The sequence below is a fragment of the Phocoena phocoena genome, chromosome 1 (genome assembly GCF_963924675.1).
Source record: "Phocoena phocoena chromosome 1, mPhoPho1.1, whole genome shotgun sequence".
NCBI classification, from domain to species: domain Eukaryota; kingdom Metazoa; phylum Chordata; class Mammalia; order Artiodactyla; family Phocoenidae; genus Phocoena; species Phocoena phocoena.
Genome location: NC_089219.1, coordinates 143,500,318 through 143,516,841, shown reverse-complemented (window position 1 = coordinate 143,516,841; position 16,524 = coordinate 143,500,318). Strand labels below are relative to the sequence as shown.

General features: G+C 40.8%; 1 protein-coding gene across 1 annotated transcript in view; it reads left to right on the top strand.

Moving 5' to 3' along the window:
- The window catches only part of CENPF (centromere protein F), a 59,112-nt gene extending 42,899 nt beyond the window's left edge, over window positions 1-16,213 (top strand). Inside the window, exons 14-20 of the mRNA XM_065880293.1 lie at window positions 840-992; window positions 4,123-4,299; window positions 4,640-4,801; window positions 7,088-7,250; window positions 8,471-8,947; window positions 10,355-10,533; window positions 15,236-16,213. Coding sequence (XP_065736365.1) covers window positions 840-992; window positions 4,123-4,299; window positions 4,640-4,801; window positions 7,088-7,250; window positions 8,471-8,947; window positions 10,355-10,533; window positions 15,236-15,439 — 1,515 coding nt within the window. The 3' untranslated portion in view covers window positions 15,440-16,213. The remainder of the gene's footprint in view (window positions 1-839; window positions 993-4,122; window positions 4,300-4,639; window positions 4,802-7,087; window positions 7,251-8,470; window positions 8,948-10,354; window positions 10,534-15,235) is intronic.
- The last annotated feature ends 311 nt before the right edge of the window (window positions 16,214-16,524 follow it).

The following is a 16,524-nucleotide window of genomic DNA, read 5'->3' as shown; positions in this document are numbered from 1 at the left end:
TGCCTTTTTTTTTGCCTTTAGGAGAAAGAACTATTAAAGATACTGATACAATTGTAACTGATAGAACCCTCGTGGCTCCCGGGGCATGTCCTGGGGATTTTGTGATTTCAGCCCCTCTTTTGTACCTTCTCTTCGGGCAGTCTCCTGTTCTGTTAGCTGATGTTTAAAGGGGAAAATCTGCCATCTGGAAGCTCAAATATTAAAGAAAAATTACGTTTTTGCCCTATACTTACTGACCTAGGAAAGTGATTCCTTCAAATTAAGTTTTTACTGGACAAATATTAAGAGACTGTCCAGAAAATACAATCAATCATACCTCTGTATTTTCCAAGAATTTCAAGTTTTTGTATGGCAGTTATGGGTGGAGACAGACAAACTATACCAGGCTGTTTCAATCTGATATAGGGACGAATGTAAACAATACTGCTTTAACTGGTTTTAATGAATCATATTCATGTTTCTTGCATTTTAGCATGGCATTGGAGAATTAGCAAGAGATCCAAGAGCTGATAGATGAAGTCACTGCCTCATACAATCTCTGATATTTAAGTTTAATTCAAATCTTTACTTCTATGAAGGATTTTAAGACTTGGTAATATTATCTTTCTTTGTCATTCCTTTCCTTATTGTTTTCTTTTATTAAATCTTGCAGAGAAGAAAAGGTAAGCTTACCAGTAGGTTTTGAGAATATTAGTTGAGTGGATTAGTAAAGGGAGAACTAGCTGGGTTTTATTTTATTATTGGAGGCTAAAGCGAATGTCGTGAATATGCCATATAAGAGTGATTAATTTGATCAAACAGACAACCATAAGCAGATCCTAACGAAGAGGAAATTTCAGGTAAACACAATGACTGTGAAGGAAACTGAGCTGCAGAAGGAAATGCTTGCGATGGTACAGAAAACGACGGAGCTGAAAGAAGAATTTAGTAGGGAGAAAAACAGGCTAACTGAAGATTTAAAATTAGTGTCGGAAGAAATGAAGAGCGGAAAAGTAAGTTTCTCTGTGACAGATTCATTACACTCTGATAATTCTTGTGTGCTCTCTCCTTGTTTGTTTTTGTTAAGACCTTCTGTAATGTACTAAACTTTTTTTTTAGCTTTTGAAAAGAGTAACCCAAGCTCATGTCACCATCAGACCTGCAGTAATTTTCGCCATCCAGCACTGTCATGAGCCCGGAAGGAGTCAGGCGAGGCCCCTGAACACATGAAAATACCTGTCATGGAGCCCAAATATTTTTTTCATAGAAGATGACCCTTGTAACTACATTAATGCATACCAGAAATGGATTTCATGCTGCTTTCAGTAGGCTGTTGTCCTAGCCTGCCACAGATTACAAGCCAGAACTTGCTAGAGACAAATGCACTGATCTTGCAAAGAACTAACAAAGTAACAGAAAGAAAGTCATAGTAAGATGTAAAGTTGGAGCAGTCTTGGGGTGCTACTTTAGGGCAGGTTGTGGCAGAACTATAGCGTTTGGGCTGCCACTCCCACTGCTGGTCCCCTAATACACATTGCTGATTCATGCGCTTTCTCCTGAATCTCTTTAACACCAAGTCTTAGGTAGCAGCTACCATGCATGCAAATGGTAAACACTCCTATATTCATGTAGTCCTTGTGCAACTTCATCCCTAAGTAATTCTCAGAAAAGGACAGCAAAATATAATTGTGATTATGACCCAGAGTAATCACAAAAAGTTGAAACGATAATTGTAATGGCCTGTATAAGGAGTTGGGGAAGTTAGTGCTTTTCTTTAAATGTGGTATTTAATCTAATGAACATTGAAAAGCTTTGGCATTTAATCTCAAGAATTGGCTCATGGAATTTTCCGGCAATGCTGTGTGGAAGGAGTTCCTATGGATGATATTTGAGTCCTGCATCTGCTAAAATCTCCTTTGGTACTGAGCAGCTTGGGAGTATCTCAAGTATATTGTTATTTGTCTTTCATTTATAGGCTCTACTAAAAAGGAAAGCTAGGTGTTCAGCCTCAAGGCCATACATATGAGTTTGTTGGTCTGCAATGGCTTTATTCATTCTATAAACACGGCTAGGGTCAGAGGATAGAATAGAGGGTGATAGCTGTCCTGTGGTTCTTCCTGCACCCATAGAACTTACCATCTTGACATACAATAAATCATTAAATAGGAAATATATCAAATAATCATAAACTGTTAAGTGCTATAAAGGAAACAAGATTCTTCACTGCAGAATATTTGGGAAGTGGAGTGTGGGGTAAGGAAGAACCTAATTTAGATGGCGTGGTCAGAGAATGTCACGTGCAAGGCAAGGCGTCAGCCACGTGGAGAACAGGGCAGACGAAGAAGCCTTCTAGGTCTAGAGAGCAGAGTGGTAGAATCTCTGAAATTAGAAAAATCTTTGTACATTTTAGAAATGGAAAGGAAGCCATTGTGTCTGGAGTCAGATGGAAAATAATAGGAAAGAAGGTTGGAGCGGTAGGAAGCCTTGGTAAAGAACTAGAGTAGAATCTAAAGTGACACCAAATACATGAGGTTGGAGATTGAAGGAAACGTTTAGGGTGGATACATGAATTGGGCTAGTTCAGAATATAGGTAGTGTTTAAAAAATTATGGGAATGGTAGAAAACATAGATGGAGAAGAGAAGATGGCTCAGGGCCTAGCCCAGATGCCCTCCAGCATGTAGGGTGAGGAAGAACCAGCAAAGAAACTGAGAAGACAAGATGAGGCAAACCAGGAGAGTGTCATGTTCTAGAAGCCACACATGGAGGCTGTCTCAAGACCGAAGGAGTGATCAGCGGCAGCACATTCTACCTGGAGGTCGAATGAGATGAGGGCTGAGGAGTGCTCCTGGGATTTGCAACATGGAGCTTAACGATGCCGTGAAAAGCCATTTCAGGAGGAGCTGGGATGAAAGCAGGTTGGAGTGGGTTGAGGGTGAACGGTTGCTGAGGAAGTGGACACAGCATGTATATAAACACGTATAGAAACAGCTATTTGGGGTCAGGTACGGAGAAGCCAGATACCTCTAGGGCTGCAGTTTTGTTTTGTTTTGTTTTGTTTGCGGTACACGGGCCTCTCACTGTTGTGGCTTCTCCCGTTGCGGAGCACAGGCTCCGGACGCGCAGGCTCAGCGGCCATGGCTCACGGGCGCAGCCGCTCCGCGGCATGTGGGATCCTCCCGGACCGGGGCACAAACCCGTGTCCCCTGCATCGGCAGGCGGACTCTCAACCACTGCGCCACCAGGGAAGCCCTAGGGCTGCAGTTTTGATAGTCCTGCACAGTGAAGGGAGAGAAGGGCAGAAGAGTGGGGGGCCTTTGGAGGGAAATTCTTAAACTGATAGAAGATGGAATCTAAGCTGGCCAAGGAAGAAAACGTAAGTCTGGAGGGGCTTGAGTGTGAAGGTGGTGGTGATGCTGCTAATGAGGTCAAGAAATTACTGCACTAGAAGTACTTAAATAAGTGAGCCTGGGAGCCTAGGAGGGTTTGGTCCAGAGTGTTTTAGTAGCGAAGTCCAGGTTTCAGAGACTCTGTGTTCCCCGTGGATGTAACCTTGGGCTGGAGCAAAGGAAATTGCCACTGGAGGTGAAATCACCATTTAAAGTGAATACAGTCATCCCTTGGTATCCACGGGGCATTGGTTCCAGGCCCTCCCCAGATTCCAAAATCCGCAGATGCTCAAATCCCTTATATAAAATGGCATAGTGTTTGCATATCACCTGCACACATCCTCCTGTATACTTTAAGTCATCTCTACATTACTTAAAATACCTAATACTACCTAAATAGTTGTAAATACAATGTTAATGCTGTGTAAAAAGTCGCTGGTACACAGCAAACTCAAGTTTGGCTTTTTAGAAATTTCTGGAATTTGTGTTTTGGAATATTTTTGTTCTGTAGTTGGTTGAATCAGTGAATGTGAAATCTGGGGAAACAGAGTGTTGACTGCACATTGCTAAGGATTTATAGCACTAATTCTATATAGATTGTCTTGTCTGTAAACTATTACAGGCAAGACGGTATTCAGTATTTTCTAGATATAGATATATATATCCAGTACTCAGTATTCAGTATTTTCTAGATATTGATATATATATCCAGGCTCTTAATTATCTTCCCATGATTTTATTATTTTTCTCATTAGGGTCAGCTGAAGGAGCTCATTCTAGAAAACGGTGAACTGAAGAAGAGTTTGGATTGTGTACACAAAGACCAGATGGAAAAGCAAGGGAAGATGAGAGAAGAAATAGCTGAATATCAGCTACGGCTTCAGGAAGCTGAAAAGAAACACCAGGCTTTGCTTCTGGATATAAACAAACAGGTAAAAATGTGTGGTCTGGTGACTGGGGGAACTGGAGAGAGTGTGTTGACCATGGTGATGAGGCATTTTTTCCAAGAAGGTCAGTGTTCTGCATTATTATTATGATGTATAATCCTATGAACATCCCATCCTATTAAGTTCCCTATCTTTCCACCAGTTACTTGTCTTATTTTATGACTTGAGTTTTTTAAAAATACATTTACGTCTTGGAGTAGAATAGTAAGGGAGTTGCAAAGACCATTTGAAATGGTCCCCGGATCAGCAGTTTTCTTTTTTGTTTGTTTTCTTTACAATATTTTCACCTGAGCCTCCTGGCTAAAGTAACATTTTTCTGCCCTAGTATGAAATGGAAATCCAGACATATCGAGAGAAATTAACTTCTAAGGAAGAATGTCTCAGCTCCCAGAAGGTGGAGATAGACCTCTTAAAGTCCAGTAAAGAAGAACTCAATAATTCTCTGAAAGTGACCACTGAGATTTTAGAAGAATTGAAGAAAACCAAGGTATGTTCACTTATCATTACTTCATGACTTAGAACGGTTCATACGTCTAACAGTGGTTTTAACAGTATGAAATTAAGTGCTTTCATTTTAATTTTCATGAAAAAAATTTTTTGTTATCATAAATAATACCATTCATCACTTGTCTGCTGAGTTGTTTTTAAAAATTAGAGGATAGCCTGCAGTTCCATAGCTTGAATAAACTTCATTCATTGCTCGGTGAATCCTTTCAGAGTAGAGGATGTCAGAGACTTCTTGAGATGGATATGAAGAGCAAGCCAATAACAGATCAGGGCAGGCCCCTCCAGGTGTGGATAATAATAATTTGGTGGTGAAAGTCTTGCATGACTGGTCTTCAGGTTCACTGCTGTCACCAAACCCACTTTACCATGGCTTATGGGGAGATCAAGCACTTGGTCAGGTACACGTATGTGTATGTTCTCCTTTTCTTTTCCCTGCAAGGACCATAAAACTTTTTTCTTTATAAAAAAAAGAAGGTGAGCCCTCATCTCAGTATTGTGAGACTGTAGAAGGTGCTACAGCAATTCTACCTGGAGAGGGAGGCTGTTTTGATACCCACAAAATTCTTTTCATAAAACGAATACCATCCAGAATGTACAATATGAACGTGGAAAATAAATATTTTTCAGTAAAGGTCAGAAAACTAGGTATAGATTTCTTATGTTTACAGCTCTTATACAATGATCAAGGTGAAGGAAATATACCAGTAAAATACAAACTAAGTGCAAAATAACATTAATGATCAATAATGTCCTGTTGCTACAAAATGAGAGATGTTAGGTTTAATAACAAGACAGAAGTAGCTTCAGGTCTAAGTTTTAATTTACTCACTTTCTCCTTTTTTTTAATCTTCGACAGTTGTACTGTGGGGAACGTCTATTTATATATATGCCGTGTACAAAATGGTACACTGTTAGTTGAGTCTATACAAATCTTATATAATTTTAATGAAGTAGAAGTTGATAAGCATTGCTTTATTTATTTACTTATTTATTTATTTATTTTGGCTGCGCTGGGTCTTAGTTATGGCATGTGGGATCTTCGTGGCAACATGCAAGATCTTTAGGTGTGGCATGTGGACTTCTTAGTTGCGGCATGCGGGCTTCTTAGTTGTGGCATGCATGTGGAATCTAGTTCCCTGACCAGGGATCGAACCCAGGCCCCCTGCATTGGGAGCGTGGAGGGCTACCCACTGGACCACCAGGGAAGTCCCAGCATTGTTGAAATTGAATTAAATCTATCTCTAATCCAATTACTGTTGGAATCAGAAATAGAAAGTTCTGAAAGCGCAGATTTACATTGCTAATAAATTATTTCAAGGTGAAATGTGCGAAGAATGAAATCTACTTTAACATGAATGCGATGCTCAGGTTCTTCTTTTTTTTTTTTTTAATAGTTTGGTCTGCCTTTATATGTTCATGATCTCTTATCAGAAACTCTTAGAGCTAGATTGTTTTACAATTCTGCGTTTCTTAGATATTGCATAATACAATGCATATGCCACATATTACATAATGTCCCATCAGAATCTTGGGGTAATGCTTCATAATCAAATTCATATTTCTACAGCAAAATGTATGAATATTTTTCAAGGTGGGATAAATAAAGGAATAAATTCCTTCATATCTGTTCAAGTCAAGTTTTGCCTGGAAATCATTTTCAGATCTTTTTTTTTTTTGATCTTGCAGTTGTGCTTAAGGAACTGTGAACATGTTCTACTGAGAAGTGCTTGATGACATAAGTCTGCCACCATTCTATTCACTTTTTGTTTGAGCTGCTGTAAAATTTAAATTTGTATTGTAAACCATAATATCATTTGGCCTTAAATTTGTGTTGTGAGCCATTGGTAGTGTCAATTGGTGTGACGAAACAAATGCCATCTTAGGTATTGAAATTGTGCAATAGCACAGATCACAAAAGGGAACAATTCTGTCATCTAGAGTGTTTGACCTACCAAGAATAAGTGCATGGACCCTTGGCCCCTACCTCCCGGTGTGATTCCTATTGGATAAACACAGACATAGTGGGCTACTTAATAGGACATTATGTTAAGAACTGTGACTGATGCTTGCTGACACTAAGAAAGGGAGTGACAAAACCACAGTGTCTACTGGGGGGACTTAGGACACTGCGCAGAGAAGATGAATTGTTTTGAAGATATTAGTTCTTAGATTTACAGCACATGATTCTTAATTATATCTTATTATTTTTCCATATGCTTATGAAAAGCAATTCGAGGTTTTAAGTGGAATTACTTCTGTTTTGTAGATGGAAAATCTAAAATATGCAGATAAGTTGAAGAAGGAAAACGATCGTGCCCAGGGGAAAATAAAGTTGTTGATCAAATCCTGTAAACAGCTGGAAGAAGAAAAGGAGATGTTGCAGAAAGAGGTATCTCATCTTGAAGCTGCGCAAGAGAAACAGAAAGCAGGTCGGTGTTAACTGGGTACATCAGTGAACCCAGACTGTTTTCCACTAGTGAATCATACATTTACGGTGTGTCTGCATGGGAAGTGTCGTTAGTGCTCTGTTCTATGACTGCATGCTGATTTTCAGCAGTTAGCCGTTTTCAGCATTTTCCAATTTCAGAATTTTGTGCTTAGCTTGGGGTCATTAATAGGATTCAGAATGAAGCCTGCATTTTAAAAACAGAATTATTGCATCTTCTGTTCTATAAAACATACAAAAAACTGGTAGCCCTTTCTGCTAATGAGCCTTTCCAAGAAGAGTTTTTCATGTGGATGTCCATGATGTAGTTCTAATGTAAAGGAAGACTGGCATGTGAGCTGGCATTGGTAATTTATAAACAGCTGATTCTGGTTGTCCTTGGCCCATCCTGGTGGGTCAACTAAATGGAAGGGTTGGGGGCTATATTTTTGGGTATGGAGGTGAAATAAAAAAGAAATGACAACTCTTCCTGCCACTTTTCTCCACGTATGCCCCCAGAGTGGAATGCTTTTTCTGTGTGGATAGATGATGGCAAGCATAGTATAAGTGCCTCTTTTGGACCATATATAAATTGGCACGGGTGGGAGGTCAACAGTCTTGCCTCCTGAGAAGAGTACTCAGAATGGATTGGGGCTCCAGGGAGTGTCTCTAGTGGAATCAGTGCCAACCAGGCAGCTATAAGTTACTGAGACCTCTTCCCTTATAGTATCCCTCAAGCCCTTGTCCATCAGATCCTCCATTGCCTCCAAATGGTTTTCAGAACCTCTTTGGCCTTGTCTCGTCACTGGCCCTTTCCTATCTCCCAAAGCCATTACAGCAGTGACTTTATATTCTCTTTCGACTTTTACTGTTCATTCCCTTACAATAGAAAGGACGGACGGGAAAATCGGGGATGTAATAAATTAATTCATTTGATGTCATATGATAACTACAAGAAGGTTTGATGGATTGGCTGAAATATGAGTTTGAGATTTTGGTGGGTTATGTTTAAGCTATCCCAATAAGTATGTAACTCAGTAGAATATGTATGTTGATATGATCCCTCCCAAACAAGAACTATAAGAACGTATACAGATAGACCGTCTGCCACTCTTCCTAAAAATAAAAATCAAGAAGCAAGTCTAAGGTTATCTGCTTGCTGATGCCCAGTGTTAATCAGAGAAGCGTCAAGTTACAAATGATGTGTCGCTTTATTTTTGACAGGTACTGTTGTGGATGCTAATGTTGATGAATTAATGACCGAGATGAAAGAATTGAAAGAAACCCTTGAAGAAAAAACCAAGGAGGCAGACGAATACCTGGATAAATACTGTTCCCTGCTTATAAGCCATGAGAAATTAGAGAAAGCCAAAGAGATGTTAGAAACACAGGTTGCCCGTCTGAGTTCACAACAATCTAAACTTAATCTTCGAAGTTCTCCTTCGCTGAATTCAGTTGTTCCAGGACCATCCCCAGTCCCTTCTGCTACTGAAAAGAAGTTATCATCTGGCCAAAATAAAGCTTCAGGCAAGAGGCAAAGGTCCGGTGGGATTCGGGAGGATGGGGGAGAAACCACACCTTCTACACCAGAGAAATTTTCTAAAAAAAGCAGGAAAGCAGTCAAAAGTGGTATTCATCCTGCAGAGGATGCAGAAGACGCTGAGCCTGAGCCAGAGGGACTTCCAGAAGTTGTAAAGAAAGGTACTCATAATTCAAAAAGTATTTGTGTTCTTTTGAAAGTGCTCATAAAAATTCACATACAAAAAGACAGAAGCATTTATTTTTTAGGTTATTGTGTAACAGTACTCGTTGACCTTCAGAAGCAATAGTCCACTGTTAAATTGGTAAGGTATATACTTTCTTTTCTGTCATGAGAGAATGGCTAAGATCTAATTACTCATGTCACAGTACCAAAAGTACTAGGAGATTTGAAAAATGGCTGTCAAAAACCTGTTTAGAAATTGGCATTTCTGCGTTGAAAAATCCCCAAGTCAAAGACACCCTTCGAGCTTTCCCACCTTCAGTCCTGTGTGACCCCTGATGCTGGACCCCTGGCTGAAGCCACTTACCGCTTTTTTTTTTTGAAACCCACTGGTGCTCCAAGTGCGGCCCAGAGATTGGGGCCAGTCTAGGAACTTTTGTTACTGCTCCATGATCAAAACAATGTATAGAAATCAAGAGTAAGAGTTTGAAATTTTCATAGCCCTTTGCTATTGTTGCAACATTCAAGCACATAATCAGTTCTCTATTAGATCCATTCTTATTGTACTATACAAAAGTATCATTCCACAGCAGATGGGAAATTACTTCCCACCCCTCCCCCGCAAAATATCAAAACCAATTTTTTGCCATAGATAGTTTGAGAAGCACTGCTCTGAGTAACTCTAGGCTTTAGGAAATCAAACCCCTAAATAGTTAGCTATCTCTTTCTCGTTTCTGTTTTTTATTTGTAGTTAAAGGGTTAAAAACAAAGCAAAACCACATGCTGCTGTAGTTACTGTAGTTACTTTAATGCTGTGTGTGACATGCTTTCTTTAAGTATTCTTGGCATTGCCCTTCACCTCTCAGTCATCACAGGTCCTGTCAGTTCCCTCTGTGGAAGGAGATGATGAGTGCAGAGCAAGGTCAAATCTCTCCTCCCACATAGTTTTTCTGCCTGAGAGTAGTTACCTCAAGTAGCTGCTACCATTTCACATTTTCCTCCTTTCAACAAGAGCAGACCTTTTCTTTTATCTCTTTCCTTTCCATTTCACCCGTTGTTTCCTCCTCTAATCCAAATCTTTCAGGAAGGCCTGCTGGTGTGTTCTTCTTAGAAAAGTGCGAGTTAAGACATCCACATAAAAGAAGCAGGAAAAATTTTTTCTGTTTAATGTTATTTTCCCCACGTGGTTTCTTAGGTTTCTAATAAGAAAAAAACCTGTTAGTGATTTATTCAATTTGATGACTCCAGGGTAACTATGAATAAAGCGTGTCCATTGTCCACTGTGGCTAGGAGAAAGTGTTTTCAGAGTCACCCTTATCCTTGTTCAGACTTTACCTAGTGAGTAGTACTCCCACCGTAGATAGAATTGGAGCCAGCAGTGTTGACAGGCAGCTTTTTGCCTTTAGGGTTTGCCGACATCCCAACAGGAAAGACTAGCCCATACATCCTGCGGAGAACAACCATGGTGACAAGGACCAGCCCCCGCCTTGCTGCACAGAGGTTAGCACCATCCCCCCTAAGTCTCAACAAAGAAAATCTCGCTGAGACCTCCAAACCAACAGCTGGTGGCAGCAGATCACAAAAGGTAAACCACTGTGAACATGTATCTACCGTTTGAAATCCAGGAAGTGACAGCATTATCTGGGCAAGGGTTTGACACTGCGCCCTCTGACTCAGGAGCTCTTCAAAGTCTGACCTTCCCCCTGGGATATAAAGAAGTCAGTGGTGAGGAAAGTCGCGAACAGATGCGAGGATAAACATCACGTTACCCTGCCGCACAATCTTGTCCTTGACCCAGCGGGCCACTTGTAAATCGTTTGGCGGGAATTGGCGTTGTTAGATCAGAGCTCAGAGGGTCTGTAAGAAAGTTTCGGGCAGTACCATCGAAGGATTTGGCATGGGTACTGGTCATCGCTTGCTTCACAGGTTTCCCTCTCACCCGTCTGCCCCCCAGCTGCTGACTCTTTGTGTTTTATTATTCCTTTACTTTCTACAAAAAGCACATATTTCAGTAGATATCTGGAGAAAGTAGCTCTGTTTATGGATGTCTCTAGTTTGATTGTTGAGGGTAGGGAGGGCTGGGATCTTAGGGACCTCTCTGCACCTTCAACAGCCCAGTCACGTTATTTAAAGCATAGAGGATATTTGCTTCACAGATCTTTGTCCCGTTACAATAATCCATACCAGCATCTACCACTTATGTATGCAAAGTATATGTATTTTATGGAACTCAAGTTTTATTTTCTTATTTTATTGTACTCTCCTAGTAAGTAGTATTATAAAAGGAGAAAGAAAGTAAGACTTACGAAGATTGAACCTGCCCAAACTTAACACCTACTCTCTCTCTCAGCTCCAGTCTTAATCTTTTCCCATTGTTTCTCAAACTAGGGATTGCAGGAATCTTGTTGGAAGTTTCTAGAATGGCTCACAGATTTTTTTTTTTTTAATGTCGTGATTTTACTTTGATTGCTTACTTGTCAGAGTTTAAGTATTCAATGATTACCTTGAACCAGCCAACAAAGCTTTGAAAGTGTAGTAACCCTATCTGTGTAATGTAGTAATTCTTAAGTGGGCAGGCATGCTTCTCAGGAGGATTTTAGACACCAAATACAAAGACACTGGTGATTAGCTGCATCAAAGCAAGAACGTATACGCACATGTTTGCTATGTTGATGTATAAGGGCTTTAAGGATTAAGGAATTTATGCCTACTATTAAGTTTGTTCATAACTTACATTATAATAAAAATTTGATTAACTCAGGAGTGAGGAAGAAGGGTCTGAGGTTTTCTTTCACTTATTAAAATGGGCCCATTCATGACTTGTATTAGAAATATTCTACTGTTTTGTGCAAATTTCTTCCCCATCCCCACCCCTCCACCCACCTTTTTATCTTTTTTTTTTTTTTTTTTTCCTCACTCACTCACTCACTCACTCACATTTGGATTTAACTCTTGGATGCTGGTAGCAATAGAACACTGAAGAGTACACTGGAGTAGGTCCTGACTTTCCAAGGGACAATAAGAACAGCTTCTTTTCCATAAAGTAACTAGCACCTTTAAAGAGTGAAGCTTCCAGGTTTGACTAAAGCTATTAACCGCAAGCTAATTCCTGAAATGAAGTATTTGGCTCTTTTAAAACAGGAAATCATGATACAGAGGTAGTACCCTGTACCTCCTGCTATTTCACGGCAGCTCACTTTACTGTAATTACTCGCCTAAATATCTGCCTTCTGAGTTCCAGTATGACTTCTGTGATGTTCCTGGGTATGTTTACAGTTTACCTGTGTCCTCATGTCTAATAGAGATATTTGTTGAATGAATGGAGCTGTGGATGTCCTGAAGTGATTGCAATAATAGATGTTTAAAGGTGTGTTAGGAAATCACCTCATGAAATCATCATATGGGTCATTTCTCCCTTCTTTTATGAGGAATTGATGTTATTTAAAGCAGTTTCCATGTGGAGTTTAGACTTACTATCTAAGAAGGAGAGCTTTGCACGCTAGGGGGCCTGCTCTCCACGCTGCTGTCGCATCTGCTGAGGACAGAGCAATAACCATGGCCGCCTGCAGACTTGTGTGCTTGCTTTAGCTACAGGCTGCAGTAGGCACCAGTGGTTATGAATTGCTAAGCAATTTTGTGCACTTGTGCACATGAATGGAGGGTGGTTCCTCTTGAAAGAAGGTTATAGGGGACTTCATGATTAGATGTAAGCCTTTGAAACCCGGTCTATTGATTTTTTTTTTTTTTAATATATATAAATTTATTTTATTGATCTTTGGCTGCGTTGGGTCTTCGTTGCTGCGTGCGGGCTTTCTCTAGTTGCGGTGAGCGGGGGCTACTCTTCGTTGCGGCGCGCAGGCTTCTCATTGCGGTGGCTTCTCTTGCTGTGGAGCATGGGCTCTAGGCGCACGGGCTTCAGTAGTTGCGGCACGCGGGCTCAGTAGTTGTGGCTCACGGGCTCTAGAGCACAGGCTCAGTAGTTGTGGTGTATAGGCTTCGTTGCTCCGCGGCGTGTGGGATCTTCCTGGACCAGGGATCGAACCCGTGCCCCCTGCGTTGGCAGGCGGATTCTCAACCACTGCGCCACCAGAGAAGTCCCAGCCTATTGATTTTTAATTTAATTCAGCATTTTCTGAATCACCTTATAAAATGCTTGCCTCATTTGTTGAGCATATTTCATCATTCAGTTTGAAAAAAGAGAGAGCAAGGTGTCGTTTCCTAAAGCAGTTGCTTAGAAACTTGGGATTATGAGCCTTTGCCTGAAGTCACTGGCTGAGTGTCGAGAGATTTCCTAGATCGTTTAATGGAACCTTTAGTGACATCTGACAAGTTCAAAGGGGAACATGGGTAAAATGCAGATTAGATGAGGATCACTCTCTGTTATGTCTCTGGGGTAAATAAGCCCAGAGCTCCCAGTTTGCTGGGAACGAGGGAGTTGTGATTGTGTGTAAACTTGATCTGAACCTAGGGTTGGTAGTCAGCTCCAGAGGACCGTCCACTGATTGTAGAAGATGATGGTGAGGCCGTCACCACAGAGTCGGTCAGCAGTTTCGTGGGGTCTTAGCTATTTTTCCTACTAATGAGATTCATTTCCAATGAGCCATTTGCATACCTGCCCTCTCCCCACTGTGGCTGCAGACACAGTTTGTAAGACAGTCAGGGTATGGGTGCACTTAATAGCTTAAGTACCTGGTAAGTCCGACCTCATCTAGTTATGGGTGAGTCTGAGGCTAACTAACCAACATGAGGATCAAATCCATAGTGTAAACTCTGATCACCGGCTACAGTTTCGTCAATTCAGAATCAAAGAAATTGAGTCTAGAGGGGGAGGCCAAAGGGTGGGCTTTGGCTATTTAATTGGGTTTCAGGAATTGAGTAGCTTAAATTCTCTTTCCCTAGCTTGATCTCTCCATCCCCCTGCTTTTAATGGTGAATCTAAAGGTTTGATTCTCCTGCAGCTGTTGGGTTCAAGGGAAGTGTGTTTTTGTATCACTTTCTACTTTAAAAAAAAAAAAAGAGGAAAAGAAAAAGGAGTGCCAGTAAAACTCTGGTTTTTTTTCCTTCAACTTTCCATGGACAGTAATTTTCCATTAAGCCCTAATTCTTCAAGGCTGCTCCTTTTAAATGTCCTGCACATCCTCTGAGGTAGAGGCAAGCTTTCCAGGGATCTGATCTGTCGGCCAGATTTACTATGTTTTCTGTAATGAAGAGTATTTAGCTGCCTTTTAAGACCACGTACTTCCTATGGAAAGAATATAAACGGGGAAATAATTTCCATTCTTTCTTCTTACTGCTTCAGAAGGAGGTCACCGGCAGTCCGTTGCGCAGGGAGTGACGTGTTCCATAGCCCTTATCAGGCTTGGTACTGAGCACGTTTGTGCTGAGCACCCTTGTTAAGAGTCCTTCCTCTTTCTCTTTTACAAATCTTCCTACCTGAATTGTCTCCTCTTGCCTTTCACTTTGGTTAAGTGACGTTTTTTCTGTGCTTCCTCTGTCGTGCTCTTCTTTCTCTTTCCCGACCCCATATCTTTTTTTGCTACCATGGAAACCTCAAAAATATCTCGACTTTACCAGCTACCCTGCCCTTTCATCTCCTTCTTAAAGTCTCGCATTTTTGAGATTCCCTCTTTCTCTTAAAAGGCAGGACATCAGAAAGGGAATTTACTTTTTTCTGGACTTTATTTTTAGATAGCTGCCCTTCTGCCATAAACCAAATATGGGAATGAAACAGCCATGTAAGGGGAATGATTAAAATGCTGGTATGTGAGGAAGAGGTTCTAGGTCTTTTAAATGTTGTAAGTAAAGCTTCTACTCTGTGAAGGTGGTATTACCCGTTTGGAATACGTTCATTTGAATGACAGCAGGGGCTCAGTTAAGATAAATGGAAGCTGCTTTGGGTTCTTATTTAGGCAAATATTGAGTGTTTGCCAGGTAGGCATATTCTGGGCACTATGCATGCAAAGGTAAAGAGGACATAGTCTTTGCCCTCAAAGAGCGTACCTTCTGACCTGAGAATGTCACACTGGCCTTGGGAGTGAGTTTGCGGCCGTCAGAGGTGTCAAGGGAAGCTTGCAAGGCGGCTGGCTGGTCAGAGATTGTGTCCGACTCTTTTCTCTAGCTTCTCTGTTAGATGGGGGCCTGTTTTCGGGGAAGAAGAAATAGTAAAACTGTGTACAACTCCTAGAAGAAGAATTTAACTTCAAATTTGGTGATCTAAGTGCTTGATTTTTCGTGCTGTAGAAATGTGAATGTGATTTAAACCCCTAACAACGACGCTTGTGTTGCAGGTCAAGGTTACTCAACAGAGCCCAGTGGATTCAGGCACTGCCCTCCGAGAACCCACCACCAGATCTCTCTCCATCAGTAACCTTCCTGAGAGAAGTTCGGCTGACAGCCCCAGGGAGGGCCTGAGGGCCAAGCAAGGCCGGCTGGCTCCCAGCCCAGAAGCTGGCCCCGAGTCCAAGGGCAGTGAGAACTGTAGGGTCCAGTAGAAGAGCCCTTGTGTGTCAGCACCCCTGGAAGGTGGCTGTAGTTGAGTAGAAGGCAGTGTGTCTGTGGGGTTTTTCTTTATTAAGGGAGCACATTATCAGAGGGAAGAAAACTATTCCTTATAAATCTAAATATGTTGGACTCTTTAGATCGCCCCTGTATAACAGTTAGAAAAGTTTGGAAGCACTGATTACCTCTTCATTGATATTCCTCTTCTGTAATGTATAATAGTCCTGTATAAAGCTTTCTGGTAACGTTAACACAACTGGCAAGCACTATGTAACAACTCCTGTTTTTATACGGACTTTTACACTAAAAAATTGCAACACATTTTTTACTTGCAACAAACAGCTCCCAGGAAAATGTAAACTTGCTTTATGGTATTTCCTTGGTATAGTGTTAAGCATAAAATAATTTTAGATCAAGAATTTCTTTGAGTTGAGTAAAACAAAAGAAAACAATGTTATATGTGTTCAAGGAAAACATGCGCACAAATACGTATGTGGGTGTGTCCCTCCTCTTCCAATGTGTTTTCTAAATCTTGGCTTATATAACCTGTACATATTTGTGTGTGGGGTAGTGGGAGTTGTGTGTTGATTTCCGATTAGCCTGGTTGCAGACTCCTCAGAGGTGTAGCATATCAAGTTTTCTGTCATTGTGCTGTTTCTGTTGAAGACCAATTTGTTGTAGTATTTTGGTATGCATTCTGATAAATGGTGGTCTTCTATTAAAATATGGCATCTTTTCTATTAAAAAATTCACCTTTGTTTTCTGTAAAAATGATTCCTAAGTACAAATATACTATGAACATTGGTACCATTTCTTGCTAACTTCACCAGCCTCTTATAATAGTAAAAATGTTTTAACAACCGATATTACTAGATTTAGTGAATGTATTCAGTTATATTAAAAGACGTGATTTGGAATATGGGTCATGAAGATTATGTAGGCATATAATATGTCCAGCCAGCGCTTCGCACATCGTGTGTACCCATTAAATCCCATCAGCAGGGATACAAGTATGTGGTATTTTCCAGCTCATTTACGGATGACAGGGTTTTGAAAATATGCAGGCATCATGAGCCAT